Source organism: Rhipicephalus microplus, chromosome X (genome assembly GCF_043290135.1).
Source record: "Rhipicephalus microplus isolate Deutch F79 chromosome X, USDA_Rmic, whole genome shotgun sequence".
NCBI classification, from domain to species: Eukaryota; Metazoa; Arthropoda; class Arachnida; order Ixodida; family Ixodidae; genus Rhipicephalus; species Rhipicephalus microplus.
This window is the reverse complement of record NC_134710.1, coordinates 187,275,009-187,293,287: the sequence shown is the minus strand read 5'-3', so window position 1 is coordinate 187,293,287 and position 18,279 is coordinate 187,275,009. Positions and strand designations below refer to the sequence as shown.

The following is an 18,279-nucleotide window of genomic DNA, read 5'->3' as shown; positions in this document are numbered from 1 at the left end:
CACGTGGGAGCTGCCCGCAACACAGTGATCTGTGTTTTGGAGGACAAAATAAAAGTTTATGCAATCCAATTCGGGTTCCCGCGTTGTTTTTGCATTCTCCCCGCTTTCTTATGTTGGCCAGCCGCATCTAGAACCAAAAAGTTAAAGTACCCAAGCTGCTCGGGTCCGGTGAGACGTCGTAAGGTCAGCAAGAAAAGTACGCTGTTTTGACAGTACCTTATACATTTATAGCGGCTACATTTTTTTCTTAACTTCAGTTAAAAATATAAGAAAAAATCGTAAGATAACTTCATGTGTGCGTCGCTAACAATAATCAGAACGTTCGTTATTTTTTTTGCCTAGTAGCGCCAAAAACTATGCGGCGACTTGCAGAACTTTGTTGTCAGAAAAGAGGGCGCTGCTTGTGACGCGTTTGCGTGCAAGAAATTGCTAGGGATGAAGCAATTGGCTGGCAGTCAGGTGCCAGCGCACTCGCGCACGCGCGTAACTTCATTGGTGGACTTAGTCTTCAAAACGTAGTTGCCGCTGTGGATTCTTTGTCGCCATAGTTGATGTGATCTGGATCCGATCATGTTGGAGATGAATTCTCTCGAAGGCAGCTCTGCGGCAGGGTTCAAGGTAAGTTAATTATAATTGTAGACGGAATGCTGAGCTCGAAATGTAGCACTTCTTATCCTTAAAGCAAACTTCGTGGCTTCCAGTCTGATGAGGCCGCTTAGGCACAGCCAGCCGCATTTTCTAAGTCGCAATGGCGACGAATATTCTAAGTCCAGAGGTGGCGGTGCCAGTAGGGCTCAGAAATGCTGTGTATTGGCGTTTGCCTGATCGCGTCAATGTTTTTCAAAGCAGCCGAAGCTTGTCTTAATAAACGGTGGGCTTTATATGGAGAATATTGTTTTCTGATGAGTTTCGATCGCAGCGATCCATTTCAGAGCGCGGCGCGGTGTAACGACCGGTGCTTTTGTCTTGTTGAGCTTTACAGTTCGAATTTAAAGCAGCCATTCGCACTGAGGCCACTGCTGCCTACGCGGCTTCCCTGTTGAATCGTGTAAGCGTTTTTTGTGTGGATCCCGTCCGCGTAAAACTTAACCCCGTTTCTTTTTCTTTTTTCTTCGCAGTCACCAAGCGGAAGCCACGGGGATTGCGGCACCGTCTCTCATGGTACGGTCTGGATTGGGGGAGAGCTTTGGCCTCGCTGATGCCTCGTGCTGCTTACGGCAGTATCGGGTTCATTGCGCCGTGAAAACATCTTGTGAACGTCTGCGTAACCCGTATTCACCTTAGTCGTGAAATGTCAAACGAACGGAAAATAACTTCTCTTTTTATCGGCGCTACTGAATTTATTTTCCTTGCCGTCCGGCGTGGGGTTCTGGCCATCGTCTTGCGTACGTCGCAGAGCAGCTGTTTAAATTTTCTGTAACATTGTATATTTAGAAGAGTATGGAGTGAACAGGTAAAAGTTTTCACTATCACGATTGTTGGCGACTTCTGGTCTTTATGCTGCTGAAAATGAGTCTGTGCCGTTGAGCGGCCGCTGCGTACCGCGTTTTCAAATCGGCGCACAATTAGCGAAAACTCGGCGTTGGTAAAGGATTTCCACCTAGGGACTTCTCACGTCAATTGGTTTATACCTCCGGAAACTTCGCCGTTGACGCCGGCGCTGCGCGTTGCGCCGTGACCGAGGTCGGCGAGGGGGAGAGAATTTGTCGCAGCGCAGTAGTTGGCAGGTTTTGGGCTCCGTGTAACTTAGCGCGGTACCTTTACAGTTTTGATGTTCAGCTTAAAATTTGATGATTGCCTGGCTCAATGCTGTGACGGCCCGGCAACCTTTATTTCGCCGTTTTCCCCCTCCACACGCACTGGCTGTTTTCTTCATCGTCTGCTTTCCCCGTTACGTGACGCCAAGGCACAGCTTTCGAGTGCGCTTGCTTCCGCATGAGTTTATCGCCTTCTTTTGTAGCATTTCTATTGCTTGATGTGGTAATCTGTACGACGAGACTTGGGCGATGTGCCGGAATTTCACATTGAAATAATTATGCATGACGCATTTTCGAGCTCCCGCTATCTCCTTTTTTACGTGGTTTTCTGGATATTGTCCGCGCGACCAACAGTTGCGCTGGCGCCGTTATAGCCTTTATGGGACCACGTGAACCTTGCTGGGAGGTTTGAGAAAGTATTTGGTGGACACAAAAGTGATGCAAATCTTTGTGTTAAACAATTAATGCCGATGTGTTACTCAGCAGCTGTTCTACGCGGCTGTAACATATTCATCTGGGAAATGTAATCACCTAGTTGCCCATGTGCATCCAGCGGGTTTATCTGCGGCTGGTGGAAAAGTTGATTGCTCATGTGTGTTAGTTACGCAGCGCTGAATGAGTGGGTCATTGCACATTGGAAAAAGCGCTGCAATACTTGCTCAGTAATACAGAGTATTGTTCAGTGATTTCACCTGTGTGCCTTAGGTTGTTTTTTTTTTTTTCATTAAAAAAAGAAACAGGTGAACTCCTTATTCATGACATTATAGATGTGCAAATAGAACTTAAGCAAGCTTGAGTAGGAAGGCTGTTATTTGAGGCTTCAGGTACACATATATGTCATTTAGGTTATTTGCAAAGTGTGTGTGTATGTACTCAAGTAGTGCTCCAAGCATGCTCATTGCATGCTAGTTATTGTAATAGATACTGTGGTTAATAGCTCTGTTCATTTGGGTTATTTCACAGTTATTGTACTATGCTAGAAATAGTTATATTATAAGCTATTACCAATTGGCATGTGAAAACATTCTCACTTTTTATGTACGAATTGAATACTCCATTTAATCTGATTAAGTTGTTGAATATGGTATTGCTTAAGCCAGAAATTGTAACAAATCACTGTTCAAGGTAGCGAGTCGTGCAATAGAAAGGCAGTAGGCTCTAGCACTACATTGAAGATGCTTGTATTTTTTCTTGTAGTGTGGCAGTAACCTAAAGGCTTTTTGCTGTAAGGTCACTTCTGTGGTTATCAACTCTGAAGGCAGTTCAGCAAAAAATATCGGCCAAACTGCTGCAGGAAACATGGCTGCTCACGCTTTGATTCATTGTGTCAGCAACTGGAATAGAAAACTTTCTTGCTCTTCATGCAGTTGTGAACTACTTTGCTTCAATTGTATGCTACCCGGAGATTCGTGTGCACGCGAAAAGAATTTTTTTTATTTTATAGGCCTTATGGTATCATTAGAATAGCACACAAGGTCGCACAGCTGCATTTGTGTATATTGTCAGTTAATGTCATATTAAAGCACAATATATTTATAACCCATATCATTCTATCTTACTTATGACTCTCACAATGTTGGTCATGCATGTTGTGTGTTGTGCATGCACAAGCTTCTGAGTATTTGTTTGGAATTCAGTTAAAAAGCAGACCTAATGTCAAATTACTTAGTTCATTAAACGTTCATACTGAACTTGTGTTTTAATCTTTTGGAATAGTGAGACGGGCAAAATAATTGTGAATAGATCTAGGAACTGGCTTTGACTAAATTTATAATGTAAGCAACTGCAGTACAGGAACGGACATGGGACAAATGTTATTGGCAGATATGTGTTAAAGAATTTGTATGTGTCAGAAACTGAGAATCTTTATATGAAGTGATTGCTTCTGGCCGTCCCAGTTATTTGTTCCTTGTCTGTACTTATGCAGCAGTGTCGCATGTTGAGCTCAGAGGCTCTATGGACTACATTGAGACACGAAAGGAAAACAATGACTTGGGTTACATTGATGAACTCTACTCTGAGAACATTAAAGCCAGAAGTTTCACGATCATAAGTTCAGTATAAGCAAAGAAGGTCAATGCCGAAGTTCTATTTTAGATTTCACGCTGAAATTTGCACGTGGCGTCTAAAATTTCAAAATGCATTTTTCGTATTTTCTCAACATTGGCTCAACGAAACTTTTTGACACTTCGTATGGTAGATCTATGGCACCCCAAATCAGGGCCGTAACCAGGGGGGGTTGAGGGTGTTCCGACACCCCTCGACATTTTTTAATGCTTTAGCTTTCGATTGATATTAAAGTGTTTCCATGCCTTCACATCGACCACTTGTTGCCAAGTTAGCTTTCTACACAAAAACTCGCCACGAAAAAAAATTCCTGGTTACTGCCCTGCCACAGATGACATTTAAAATCTGCGTAGGGCCCAGTAGACTTCTTCAAAATCTATGATGTCATGGTGTTAGGTCGAGGAATCAAGGTGGCGTTTCCACCTGCATTTTCTTTTCACGCCTTTTTTTGATTTGCCAAGTGTCCTCTTGTGGTAAGAGTGCTGTTTTCAGGATGGTGAAATCATACTTCAACTTTGTATTATTTTTGCTTAGCCCCCTAGAAGTGCACAATATGAACACCAACTTTGCAAGAGGGAAAAAAAAAAGCTGAAAGTGAATAGTTTGGCAGCAGTGCACATTTCAGTGGTCAAGCTGCGTTAGTTTCTGTGTATGCCATGTGTCACACCGCAAGAATGTCGCTTGCTGGCCTTTCAGTGCTGGTGCATTCATTGCTGTAGTCCAGTGGCGGTGTCATGTTGGCAAGGGTGGAAGTGCTGTGCTATTGTGTGCCAGTCTGACCAGCTGCGCATAGACAGCAAGTTCCACTGTAATTGTCGATTGTAAGGGTAAGCCGTAAAATCTAGCCGATTATTCTTGTTGACCGAGCAACACAACATTGGCTACACAAAGGATACGGCCGCATCCGTATCCAATGTAGTTCAATCATGTAATTATGGGACTCGTTAGTGCTCGCCTCAGTGCTGTTATCACCGTGGTTTCTCTGCAAAAGTGGTGCACCAGCACGAGTAACGGTGAAATCTTGATAATTTGTACCTGCCGTGAATGTGGCATGATAATGCACTAAATGGCAGTGTGTGTTTACTAGTATGAATGTTCATCTCCTGATGTGCGCTATTGCCACAAATTGAAAAATAATAAAAGAAAGTACCACAGCAGATGGGGCCTAAAGTACCCATCAGAAAGTCATTTCTTGCTTTGCCAAAGTGCAGAAAAGATACTGGACTGGCATTCTCGCACAGTCATCTGATGGCGTGCATTGGCGATGCCGAGGAGAATTTCAAAACTATTGCAGCTCCCTGAATACACAGCGACTGAGATAGAATGGACGCTATAGGCTTTTTGGGATACATATGTGCACCTCTCTGCTGCGATCTTATACTAAGCGACAACTGTCGGTTTCATTGAACCGCGGAGCGGTTGCGTGGACTCCATCATTTCCTGGTTTGTTATGTGCACTGTGTCTCCTATGCTGCCAATGCAGTCACCGCTGTCAGTGCAGTGGCTTGCTGTGCCGTGTGCGGGAATTTGATGTGTGAATTGCTTGTCCCGACTCCGCTCCAGACTGAGCACAGATAAGCAGGGTAGCCTGTTTAATTAGTGTGGGCATTACAAACTTCCTGCAAGTGAACTGTGCCACCATTATCTAGTGTTCATGAAAACAAGAGCTAAGCATCACTTATCCCTTGTTTTCTCAGAGTTATTTCTCTGTTAGCTATGATGCTTAATGATAACTCGCACACACATATTTGTGGGTGACAAGTCTGGTCAGCTCAGTAGTAATGAACGTTTAATGAAAAGCATTAATTTTTTTTTGTTTACCTGAAATAATTTTGGTTAATGGTGATGTTTGACCCCAGATGCTGCACCGAAAATAACTTGCATTGCTCCAAAGCACATCTTTTGGTGCTCGGAACCTGCTCCAAAACTCCCCATTTACTGCTCCAAAGCTGCTCCAAAATGACATTATTCCTGCTCCCTGCACTGCTCCTAATCACTGAAGTCCGCTTCCAAGCCTGTGTTAGTGAGATCAGAGTAGCAGGTCTGATACCAGTTTTGGCTAAATAGGGAAACGCTTGTGTTATGCATTGGGTGCACACTTGACCGTTTCAGCTGATCAAGCTTATCTGGAGCTCCTTAATTGAGGCATGTCTTGCAACTTGATCCTGTGAAGGCCACGCCGCTACTTGGGCTACAGCAGTTAATATAGTTCCTTAACGCATTTAGGCCCTTATGTGCTGTTGTGGTTTCGTGACATACAGAATGTTTTCTACTAAACAAAAATAGTGAAGATAGAATGTGATACAAATGTTCTTGTTTTCTTTCGTCTCTTAAGAGAATAGTGCTATGCATTATGAAGATTCCAGCAGGGGTGAGCACTTCGTGAACTTTTTGTGGCTGTATAAAATATATCGTCCCCACTTCATTCTGTTTGGCAGGCTGCTGTATAGACTGCAGTGGGAAAGTTAATACTTCCTTCCATAAAACAAAAAAATGTAATTATAATATTTTTTATATAGAAAGAACTGCTTATTTGCTTTTGATTTAAGTATAAAGTTGATTTTTAATTGGACCTCTGCATGGTGCAAATAGCATCTCAGTTTGGATAAAAATGACAATTTTGTGAAATTTGTGAATTTTCCTCACAAGGTTCATTAGCTTGAGAGGTATAAAAATATATTTTCCTCGAAATAAGCCTTTTGTGGAGTAAGTATTCACTACACAGATATTCATACAAAGTGCTTTATTGTAATAGAAAAAATATGAACATAACATACATTGGCTAAATTTTTGGAGGCATATGTGCCAGAAAAGTTGCACTAATATTATTGAGCTTCAAACTCCTTACACAAAAGCCTTTACTTAACATGTAGACCAAATTTTGTATAAAAAGGAGCAGTACTTTATATAATTTTTTCAGAAACAACACCCAGACAACCTTCTGGGAAGTTCTGTAGGCAGCCACATTCTCTCCAAAGTATTCTGGGAGTTCACTGTTTTTAATGCAAGTTTTTCGAAGACATTATAGATGGTTGCCAACATGGTTGGGACGTCTGGCGTGGAATGACCCTTTATTTAAATGTGGATCTATATGGATCAGCCTTCTTTTTATACTGCTTTCAAATTTGGGCTTTCATAATAGAAAAAAACTTTTTTTTCCCATAACCTGCTCAGAGTTTAGATTTTAGTTGCATAAAGTAATATTTTTCTGCTGCATAAATTACTCCAAATTCTATTTGATCTTAGCTGATCTGTTGCACCCTGTGTATGTCAAATTCTCCATATGCCGCAGAAATGTGGACCTTGCAACCAAAAACGTTCTTCAAAACTACATAACATTGCATGTGCCACTTGATGGGTATGTGCACACCAAATGAAAAAAAATCATTGTGGGCAAGAAAGAAAAAAAATGCGACAAGACTCTGGCAAGAAAGAAAGAAGTGAAAGCTGTTTCTCGTGCTTCACGTTCCCCACCATCAGCCACAAAACAATCGTTTGTAGCATAAAATACCTTTGAAGAGACTGCACTAAATTTTTCATGTTGAAAGCTACATTCATCGAGAGTACGGCCAACATTAAAAGAAAACTAAAGGCAACTATTAAGTCGACATTGATTGTTGAAATAGCGGTCCAGACACCTCGTAGTATTACTTTTGTGTCAAAAGTATTGACACAAAAGTAGTATTGACTTATTTTGAAATAAAATTGTGTTTTAGTGGTCCGCGTTGGCTTAGCACACTTCAAATTACTTGCCTCAAGCAGAATGTCCGCGTCACTGATGCCGTGCACAACGTTGCTCGTTTTTAAATGTGTGGTCGCCGACACTAGTAGCAGCAGAACGAAAGCAGCGGGAGCCACTACAGTAACAACGGCCATTGAACAATTTCCTGCTATTGGCTCCAAAATGGCATATGTGATTTGTTCAACTGGGCTGCGCTAGATGGCACGACCTGTCCAGTTTAGCCAGGCTAAAATTGGAACTTTTGAGGGTCATTTCTCGCCAACTTTCCCAACTTGGGTGCTCGCCAAAATCCAATTTCTATCAAATAGTGAGAAAAATACACACATATAGACATTAGTTCTAAAGTATTTTCTCAAAATATTCTGATTGGCAAGAATGCCTCGCGCCCATTACCACCATATAATGTTCATGAAATGGTAGAAAACCAGGTACTAAAAAAATTCCCTATAAATCTTTCAGTACTTGTTTTTTTTAATCGAAGTTTAATCGAAGTCATTTTTGTTTTAGTGGGGAAAAAAAATTATGGGACCTCAAAGCATCCCCTTTAGGAGTTGAACGTGATAACGACATCCTGTTCCAATGCGTACTTTAAACACTTAATGCATGAAACCTTTTCGAATTTGCAATGCACCCACTACGTGGCCTTAAGGGAATAGGCGCAGTAGCGTGTGTGCCTTTGTAGTGGGGTACGGGCTTTCAGCCACGGAGCCATTATAATAATCGCATATTCTGACACCCGTTGGCAACGGATGCTTGTAGCAAGCATTATTACTGTAATATTTCATGTTGCATTGTGAAGAATGTATACAGGATGCATTGTTTGTGGAGCATGAAAGCTACTTTTCACTGCATTATGAAGCAGGGGAAGCTTTTTTTCACCGTTTTCACAAGCGGAGACATGGCTGTGTGGTAGAACATCCGCTTGCCACGCAAACAACCCGGGTTTGATCCCCACTTGGAGCCAAACAACCCTGGTTCGGCCCCCATTCTACTCCAGGATTTTTTATGATTTGTTTGTTTTATTTGTATCGTTCTCGATTTTTTGGTCACGCATAAGATGATTTTTTGCTCACAACCACCGACATAGACGCCAGAAGTTTTGTGAAACGAGCTCTTTAATGCTCTCACGTTAAAAACATTTCTGAAGTTTAGTCCCGCCATTGCATTTATTTGTTTTGAGGCCAGTACAAGCCAACTAAGTTCGCTGCATAAAAAAGAGCGGTAGTGTTTTTACAACACATGGTTCAAAGTCCTCGTGTTAGTACTCTATTTTGTATGCTACACATCGAAGTGATAAGCAGAGGTAAAGATGTGACAATGTGAATGAATTATATGCCACTTTGCTCCCAATAATGAATCGTGTTACTGATTGTAGCTATCGGCCACAGTGCAGCCTGTGGCCGATAGCTACGCCATAAAAGTCTGATGTTATCTGATAACAGTTGGAAAACAATACATGTTACCAGACTGACAAGTCTTACTTCAACCAAAATCTGCTGCCTGGAACCACCCTTACCAAGCCGTGAAAAACAGCTTGGCTTACTCTGTCAAAGTGCAGCGGACGACATATTGTAGGTGTGAATGCGCAGGGCGTGGTCACATCATGCCCCGTTGATGAACTTTGGCATGGATCAGCTCTAAAGAACCGTGCTCAAGCCTCCTTCCCTACGATATATATGGACGTTCCGACATGCATTCTGACGCCAGTGGGTTCTCATAGCCACATACAATAACGGTAACACCATTCATTATTGGTAGCATGGTGGCAAATAATTAATTTATTCACATTATTATACCTTTACTTCTGTTTATTATCACCTCGATATGTGGTATACAAAATAGAGTACTAAGAAGGGTTTTGAACCGTGTGTTGTAAATGCACTACCACTCTTTAATGCAGCGAACTCAGTTGGCTTGTATTGCCCTCATGGCAAAACAATGCAATGGTGAAACTAAACTCCAAAAATGTTTTTCTCCTCTAAAGCAAAAATGACATTGAATAAACTTTCTGTGAACAAAGTCGCTATGATTCTCAATCGTATGCGCCTTCCTCCTGATTTTTCCTTGGACCACATTAGTGTGCTACAGATGTCTCAACTTAGACCAAAATGGCGTTTTTGCCAAGTTCAGGATTTTATTTTAAAGCGTTTGAAAACAAAAATATTTGTAAATAGCACATTTTACAGTGAGTTTGATAAAAGTAATTTTTGCATTGTATTGATGGTCATACTTTATACGGAAAATTCTTGGAAACACTACAATTTGCCCAGATTTAAGTATGCCCTAAAGAATGAAAATTTTCAAGCTCTAATCAGGAACTGTCTTATATTACAAGCATGTACGAAACGGGCAATTTATAGGAAATTTTTTTCGTACCTGGTTTTTCATCATTTTGTTAATTTTAAGTGGTGCTCATGGGCGCAAAAAGCTTTTGCCGCTCAAAATATCTTGGCAAATACTTTGGAACTAATGTCTGTATGTGTGTAATTTTCTCAAACTATTTGACAGACTATGATTTTTGGCGAAGCACCCTGGTTGGGACAGTTGGTGTATAATGACCCTTGAACCACTCGTGCAATTCCCCATAGTAACGTTCGGAGGTTCTTTTTTTTTTCATGAATCAAACATAAACGAACAAACAGCATTTTACTATGTCTCTTGATGCATGGAAGGTTCTTTATTTTAGCTCAATTACTAGTGAGCTAGTTCGATTACTAGTGATTATTTGTAGGTTGTAACTTTGACATTATCGGGATCATTTTGCTAAAGTCCTACTGCAGCGCGTGGGTTCTCTTGCATTTACCTTAATTTTTTTATAAGTAGAGAACTGTTTTTAATATTGTTGTTTTAGACATCACACATTAAGCTTTCACACACGTAAATTGTTATTTATTTGACTTTAGTGTCCCTTTAAATGTAGCACAAATTTCGCGACTTGCTTCACGAAATGGCGACACTCGGGAGCAAAGGATTAAAAAAAAAAGTATAGTGGTTGTAAGTATCCTAAAACACCTACTAGGAACAGGTTAAAATTTTAATAGTAGTGCAGAACTTCGAGTGCATCTTTTAATGGTAGACCATTCCTTTGACACTGGCTGGCACTTGCTGCTCTCCACTAAACTTGATACGGTTTGTGATATGTTTCATTAGCAAGTGCAATGTAGTATCCAAAATTATTTTCAGGCTTCTTTTCAAGTTCATTTATCATTTTAAGGTTGGTATGGGGCCCCATATCTTGACAATTTGCCACATTTCTTGAGACACGCTGCAACAATAGGTGTCCTTTTGTATTGAGATCCAAACTTGCTTTCCAGCTTTCAACATGTTTTTCTTTATCCCATACTTTGTTTCAATAAGTAAAGTTCTGGGTTTCTAACATTGCTGTCAGCATGCATGGGGCTCATATGTGTTTAATGAAGCTAAAAAATAATTTATGGGGGGTAGGAAAGCTTTTTGTTGAATATTTTTAATCTGTCCACTTCAGTGGCACTTTGTTTACATTGTGCAGCTACTGACACTGTCACTGGTGCGATCTGGCTGTCGCATTCGCATTTCTGTGGGGGCGAAATGCTGGAGGCCCATGTAATGCGAGATGTCCGTGCACATTAAAAAACACCAGAAGGTGGAAATGTTGCAAAAATGTGATCACTGCGATCTACTCTACGAATTGACGAGCGTGTTAGGGGGTGTGTAATAAGTCGAAGAGTATTTACGGACCCTTCAACATGAAAACTGCAAAGGAGTGAAATGCTAGAACAGGAACATTGCCTTGATATTTACCAGACTGTGACAACAGTGCCTTCGTTTCAACATCCTAGCCATAAACCCACATCTTGTTTGTCATGCCAAGGTTCGCTAAGTTATAAGCAGTTTCTGACACATACGTTGCAATTCAAGCTCTTTCATTGTCACTTTGATACTAATCTTGCAAGCAGAATGTGCACATGTCAGTAGCAGAATAGCTGTGCCAATTGCACCAAACTGTGCCAAGAGGTGAAACTGCTATATCCGGCGACATTTTTGCAAAAATCTCCTAATTTGCTCTGAACATGCTCCAAAATATCGTTCGACAGTCTTTCGGAGAAAAAAAAAAAAAAGACTGGTCATGTTTTCAAACTGTATTTAAGCTTCCACTAAGATTGAGTGATCATTGGAGCATACTGACTCGTACTATGCAGTTGAAGTGTAGTTGCTATAGGTGCAACTCTGCCAAACAATCCTGACTGACTGACCTCTACAGGGATACTGCGCACAGTTTTTTTGCTACTACTAGACCATACTGTATTTCATTATTAAGCTCGGTAAGATAACTGCATTGAACAATACATGTTTGTGCTTGAATAGAATATTTTGTTAGTTATTTTTTGTTTTAAAAACAAATTGTACTATTTCCTGGGATACGCTTCCTTAGATGTTCATGAAGGGTGCTTAATTTATAAGTTATGCCTGACCATACAATACTGCACTTTATTAGCAATACCACTAGATATAGCATACTGTGGAATTTTTCCAAGAAAGCATTGGTGTCTCAGAATCTCCTGCAGCTAATTCAATCCTCAAACGCAATCTTAATCACTGCATCATACAGATAATCTGGGCTCCACCCGTGCATTGCTTTCCGATGATGAGGCCGCCCACAATCAGGCTCGAGCATTCATTCTTTGTGCCGAGGGCCATTCATCGACCAGGAATGCGGGTACCGCAGCTGAGAGCCCAAGGCCATTATCGAGTGACCACATGGTAACATTCCAGGAGATACCAAACATTATCCTCTAGCCAGATTAATCTATCCCCGAGCACACACTACTCTAAAGGTGACAGAGACTATGTAATTTGGAGGCAGCTACAAACGAATACCATCCCAACGTCCTTTTTACTCCAGCTGTTATAAACTCTGCCAAAGAGAGGACCCAAATCTTTACCATATTATCTGGGGCTGTCCTAAAATGTTGCAACTTTTAATCCTGAGTTTGCACATATCACTATCTCAGTGATGGAAGTGATGCTCCAAAGTCTTATATTTCTTACTAACTGCTTCGAACCTGCTACAAAATGGTATTGGGAAATTAAAAACAATGGACTTGAACTGTGTGATTGTTTAACGAACCAAAACAAAACTAAAAACAAGCTGTCTATACAGTAGACACTCATTTAACATAACCTCAAGAGACCGTAAAAATGTGTTTCGTTTTAAGAGATGCTTAATTTACCAAGAGATTGGTAAGGCTGCAAAGTACAGGTACGAAACCAATTATGTTATACCCGCGTCACACGGCCGTTTTGAAGGCCGTTGAACCGATTGTCCATTGAGTCAACGGGTATGCAGGCGCTGCCACACGGGCGGTTTCGAAGGCTATCGAGTCAGTGGCCCATCAAGTCAACGGAGCACCTTACAACTCCATTGAAAGTTCAACGGACACAGAGCGGCAACAGCGTAATTGCGCCCTCTCGTTTCTAGTGTGCCCGTACTCATGATTAGAAAAGGAAATAATTAACGAGTATGCATTGAAAGTTGTGTGTATGAACGTATTAAGTTTTTTTAATAGAGTATTTGTGTCAGTTTCAATTGTCGTTGAGTGATTCAGGTGTTTCCCGCGATAATTTCATGGCACTGCAAGTTTTTATTTTCGTTTTTGTATATATAAATTTCTCTAGCTCAACACTCGCCCCAAACCGCCCTTGTTATCGCCGACGCGTTTATTAAGTGTAATGGCTTCGCGCATTTGGCGCTCGAGCAGCGGTCTGACTGTTTCGACGATGTAGAGAAAAGTCCCCGGCGGAACGCTCTCTTAAAGAAGTTCTCGCCAAGCAGTGGCACGGTCTCCTCGAACCACCTCGTCGACCGAGTGAATGACCACCTTTCTCTGTCCACACTTCGCTCTGTCACCACATCCATTGTCATCAGGAAATTGTTCACGAGTAGCAGCTCTTCCTCGATGGTGTCAGCTTTTTTTGTCGCTTCGATCACAGCATCAAGCTGTATAATTGTGCTCGTATAGAACACGATAGCGGCCTTGTCATCTGTTTCGCGGTTCATGACTGCTGCACACAAGCACGTAGTCGTAACAGCCAGCTGTCACAGTGCACTCCCACATGTGTAAACATGTCAACACAACCGCAGAACAGCAAATAAAGCGGTTATAGCATTGCAACAGTTTCGCTGCTCAATGACTAAAAATAATTATGCATTCAAACGCGCTATAAACATTTATTTGCATGTTTAAACACAAACGAGCATAAGTGTGCTTTTAAGTAGATTTATATGATTTCATTTACGCTGACATAAAAACGAAAATAAAAACTTGCAGTGCCATGAAATTATCGTGGGAAACACCTGAATCACTCAACGACAATTGAAAACTGCCGTGTGTCAGCGCGACAACTCCGTCGAGCTCGATAGAGTTATAGCGTTTCGATGGCCATCGACTCAATGGCCTTTCAAACGTGTCCGTGCGACACAGGTATTAGAGGTAGTTCTAAGTAGCAGTTCCGTTGAAAAGATTTACATTTACTGAGAGTCTACTGTACTATCATCCCAGAATGCTAGTATGCAGCTTGCTTACTATTAACTGCATACTAGCTGCACACTAGCTTTTTGGCAAGGCACAAGTTCTGGCACTATATATTCACCTCTATATTTGGACCTAACAAGCAGATTATTTTGGTGAATTGTGTGTGTGATGATAGTTTGTGATATCATAGTGCGTACTAATGTCTGCTGTGACGACTGATGTGACTGATTACATTTATTATTATATCAGATTTGATCTCATTTATGCCTCAAGAACTGGCATTTCATGTAAATAGCTTTCTTTTAATATTTGATGCTCGTGTAGCTACTTTTTGAACATGTGGGAATTACACATTTTATGATCTTGAACCAATTTTAAATTTCTGCTTTGGCTATATAATAGGTGATTGTGCCTAGTTCTATAATTTGCTACTCATCTTTACTACTTTTTATGTAATTTATTCCACAAGTACAGGCATTTTAAATATATATAGCTCACCTGTGTTCAATGGCCACCCATCTGCTTGATCATTTATTTCTTGCATTAGTTCTGATTGTTGTACATGCAAAAAATGTTTAAGTATTAATATGACATTTCTATATGAAGCGTTGGACTCCGGGTTTGTTAGGAATATTTTGCCATCTGCTCTGAAAACACCTGCTCTGAAAACACCAATATGCTCCTAATTAGCATTTTTTCTGATCTGGAAACACACAAGGCTGCTTCAAAGCATCATTTTTTTTTAAGCTCCAGAATCTGCTCCAAAAAGCAGAATGTTGCTTCTGTCACTGCACTGCCCCTTAGCAGTGGAAGACCACGCTGCTCAGCTCCAACCCAGAAACCCAAGTGTGGGTCACGAAGCGAGCAGAGGCAGCTGCCAGGCACCGAGGTCTCCTTGCCGCTTGACCAACACTGGACTCTTGCACGCTGAACAGCAGCTCTATGTATACGGTGCCAAATGTTTCACCTCGTCCTTTTCAACAGCAGCAACAGTTATTGTTTGAACACTTGCAGAAGTTACATACCAAGCCTCACATTACCACAAATTTCACGGAGCTCAAAGAATCAATTTCGAAATCCTGTATTTTATTAACCATCCATGAACTCAGACCCTCACGATTCTCTCCATAAAGCACAGGCACATCACCACGCAGCGAAGCCCTAAATTTTTCTGAAAGTACAAGCATGATCAGAATAGTCTATTTGGATATTAACCTGCTCGTGCTTCCAGGGCTGTAGCTGAAACATCGGGGAAAGTCATATTTGTTCATGCAATGAGGTGAATTCTGGGAAAATGCTGGGTGGTCTGAGGTCACAGCTTCAAAGAAACTTCAGGCTGTCTGTCTGCAGAAAGGTGGTACCCAGCAACATACTTTCACCTTTTAGGAATTTCTAAATAGGCATGCATGTTTGTGTGCACATATCAATTTCGTTGAACATTTCGAAGAACTGATCAAGCTTGGAGAGCAATATTTGTGTTCGAAAAAGAAAAAGTTTGCTTGGAAACTGCTCCAAAGTGAGATTTCAGCATTTCCAGAAGCTGTGCCGAAGTGGCTTTGGTATGTGCGTCACTGACATGTGCACTTCAGTGACTATAGTTTGCCGGATGATTGGAGAGAAACTTGAGGAGTAGCACTTTGCTGTCTAAACCTGTCAGCAGGTGTCCTCAGCTTTTACAGCGTGCACTTTTAAGCAGTTGGCAAGCTTTATTAAATGTTTGCTTTCTTTTTGAATAGACCTCTTATGGGCTACAATTCAAACCTTTTAATAGTTAGAAGCTGTTCTGAAAGTGGTTGTCTTACTATTTCAGTAGTGTTCGATTCATATTTGACTTCTAAAATTCACTGCTCTCCCTTAGCAACAATGAAAGGTGGTGTATGCACTGATGTCAATGCAACTGCATTGTATGTGCCTTATCTATATTCTGTGGTTCTACACGCTTGTAGTTTAGGTTTTGCTTGAAAAAAGTCACAGCTTTGCCGTAAAGCAGTGAATGCAATAGCAACAAATTAGAATATCACGCGAAGGATGGCAAGCAGATCGAAATGTGGCCCGCGTTGCTCACGCACATATGACAAACAAAGCGTACTGACAGGTACAGATAAATGCGAATAAGTGTCTCAATCGTTACTTCACCTTGTCTGCAAAGGTCGCCCTTTTTGCAAACGGAGACTGTGCAGCGAGTGCTGTGACCTTTGTGCATCCGGTAACTACAACAGAATCGTTCCGGTGAAAGCCCAAGGCGTACGATTCTTCCCACGGGGAGACAAGCGCACTCACTTGTGAGCGCTCATCCCCCCTCTCCGCAGGGCAAAGTACGCGTGAGAGATGAGAGTGCGCACCGCCGCATCATGACAATCTGGCGACGCGAATTCATTGCGCCATCTTGCTGGTAATGCTGAAAACGCTAGAGTTCCCCCGAGATGCACATCGCCAGTGGTAAGCGGTAGATATAAGTAGCTTGCCGTTTCAATGTTGAAGGAAGTGCTTCTTCATGGCTCAGTATTTCCGATGGAGGCTGAAATGTTGTAGGCCCGTGTGCTCAGATTTGGGTGCACGTTAAAGAACCCCAGGTGTTCTAAATTTCCGGAGCCCTCCACTACGGCGTCTCTCATAATCATATAGTGGTTTTGGGACGTTAAACCCCACATATCAATCAATCATCTTCGTGGCTCAGTGGCTAACGCCTCGCACTCACAAGCAGGATGTGGGACATTTGATTCCGTGCGCTGGAGTCTTTTTCTGGATTATTTCTTTCTTGCGTTTTCATATATATACATACTTATACAGTGAATGACGCTGACGCCGGTGACTAAATCCAGCCGAAAGTGTCCATTTCATGGCTATTGCAATGAAATTTTTCTTTCTGTATTCATATATAGATTAAAAAATGGTTCTGGTTGCAAACACTAACCATGACTGCTTGTTCCGTTTTCAGTGCTCGGCTGAACTTATGCATAGTTTTGGCAATGGCAACTTGTGTAGCTATAGCATGATTTTGTTAGTGCGTTTTCAAATGTGTAGTGAATGCACATAGGAAGCATTGCAAGTCTAATTTCGGCACAATTTTGTTCTATAGGCTTGACAAATGGTGTGAATGGAGTGGTGAACAGCAGCAGCAGCAGCGGTCACCACAAGTCATCTGACAAACATAACCACAGCAGTAGCAGCAGCAGTAAACATCACAAAAGCAGTAAAGAGCACAGGGATGACCACCACAAGCACAAAGATAGACACAAGGACAAGCACAAGGATAAGGACAGAGAAAGGGAAAAGGACAAGGAAAAAGAAAGGGAAAAGTCATCTTCTGGGTAAGTAGTTATCTTTTAGCGTCATTTTTTTTTTCCTGCATGAAGAAGGGCTCAAAGAAAAAATTTTTATACAAGCTGATTTCCAGAAGCGTTAGTGATCGGTATCCTGTAAAGGTGTGCATCTATTGAAATACGCCTTTTCTGATTACAAAATACAGTATATCTATAAAATAGCTGCTTTACTTTAAAATGGCCTCTCATGACTGGTGCGATTCCTTTGACCTTAGACTTCACCTATTTAATGTGTGATATAGATTGTAATACAAGGGCACAGCAAGAAATGGCGAATATAGTTTCATGCAGTGTAATATCGTATTTACTTGCGTAATGAACCTACCTTTTTTTTTTTTTTTTTCAGAAAAGTTGTAGCCAGTTTGGGGGAAGGTTCATTATGCGGGAGAAAAAGTCACTGTTGTTATAACAGCGAAAATCTTGCATGGCGGTTTTGCTTGTCTTAGTCCGCGAAATGTGCGGCAAATTGTTTTCGTAGCCTGAAGCTCTTCTTGTTTTCTATCGCAACGAACGTGCACGGATTGTGTCGTCCAGCCGGTCGGTTCCCGTGCTCCAGTGCATGCTCGACCAACTTTAAGTTTAAAACTAGCCGTGTAGATAGCATACCAGCCGAACGTGCCCTGCGCAGCAGGTGCCAAACTAAGTTCACTACGACAAACCCGATAACAAAATCGCAGCGTTCGATGGTGGTGCATAAACGTTCCGGAGGACAACACTCCATCGGTGCGGTTGCATGTTGAGTGGCCTTCGAAAAGGCGGGCGCGTGGCGTGCACTCTATGGTTGTGTGTTTCTACGCTGCACGCCCGCCGTTGCGGAGGCCATGCGGTTAGTTTTTTGCTTTCTTTTCTTGCCGCTGTACTTGCGTGGTGCTATAAGC

The 18,279-nt window shown here is 41.7% G+C and overlaps 1 protein-coding gene across 1 annotated transcript in view; it reads left to right on the top strand.

Moving 5' to 3' along the window:
• The first annotated feature begins 460 nt into the window (after nucleotides 1–460).
• The window catches only part of LOC119177294 (DNA topoisomerase I, mitochondrial), a 144,296-nt gene continuing 126,477 nt past the window's right edge, over nucleotides 461–18,279 (top strand). The window contains exons 1-3 of the mRNA XM_075878362.1: nucleotides 461–618; nucleotides 1,119–1,161; nucleotides 17,158–17,389. Coding sequence (XP_075734477.1) covers nucleotides 571–618; nucleotides 1,119–1,161; nucleotides 17,158–17,389 — 323 coding nt within the window. The 5' untranslated portion in view covers nucleotides 461–570. The remainder of the gene's footprint in view (nucleotides 619–1,118; nucleotides 1,162–17,157; nucleotides 17,390–18,279) is intronic.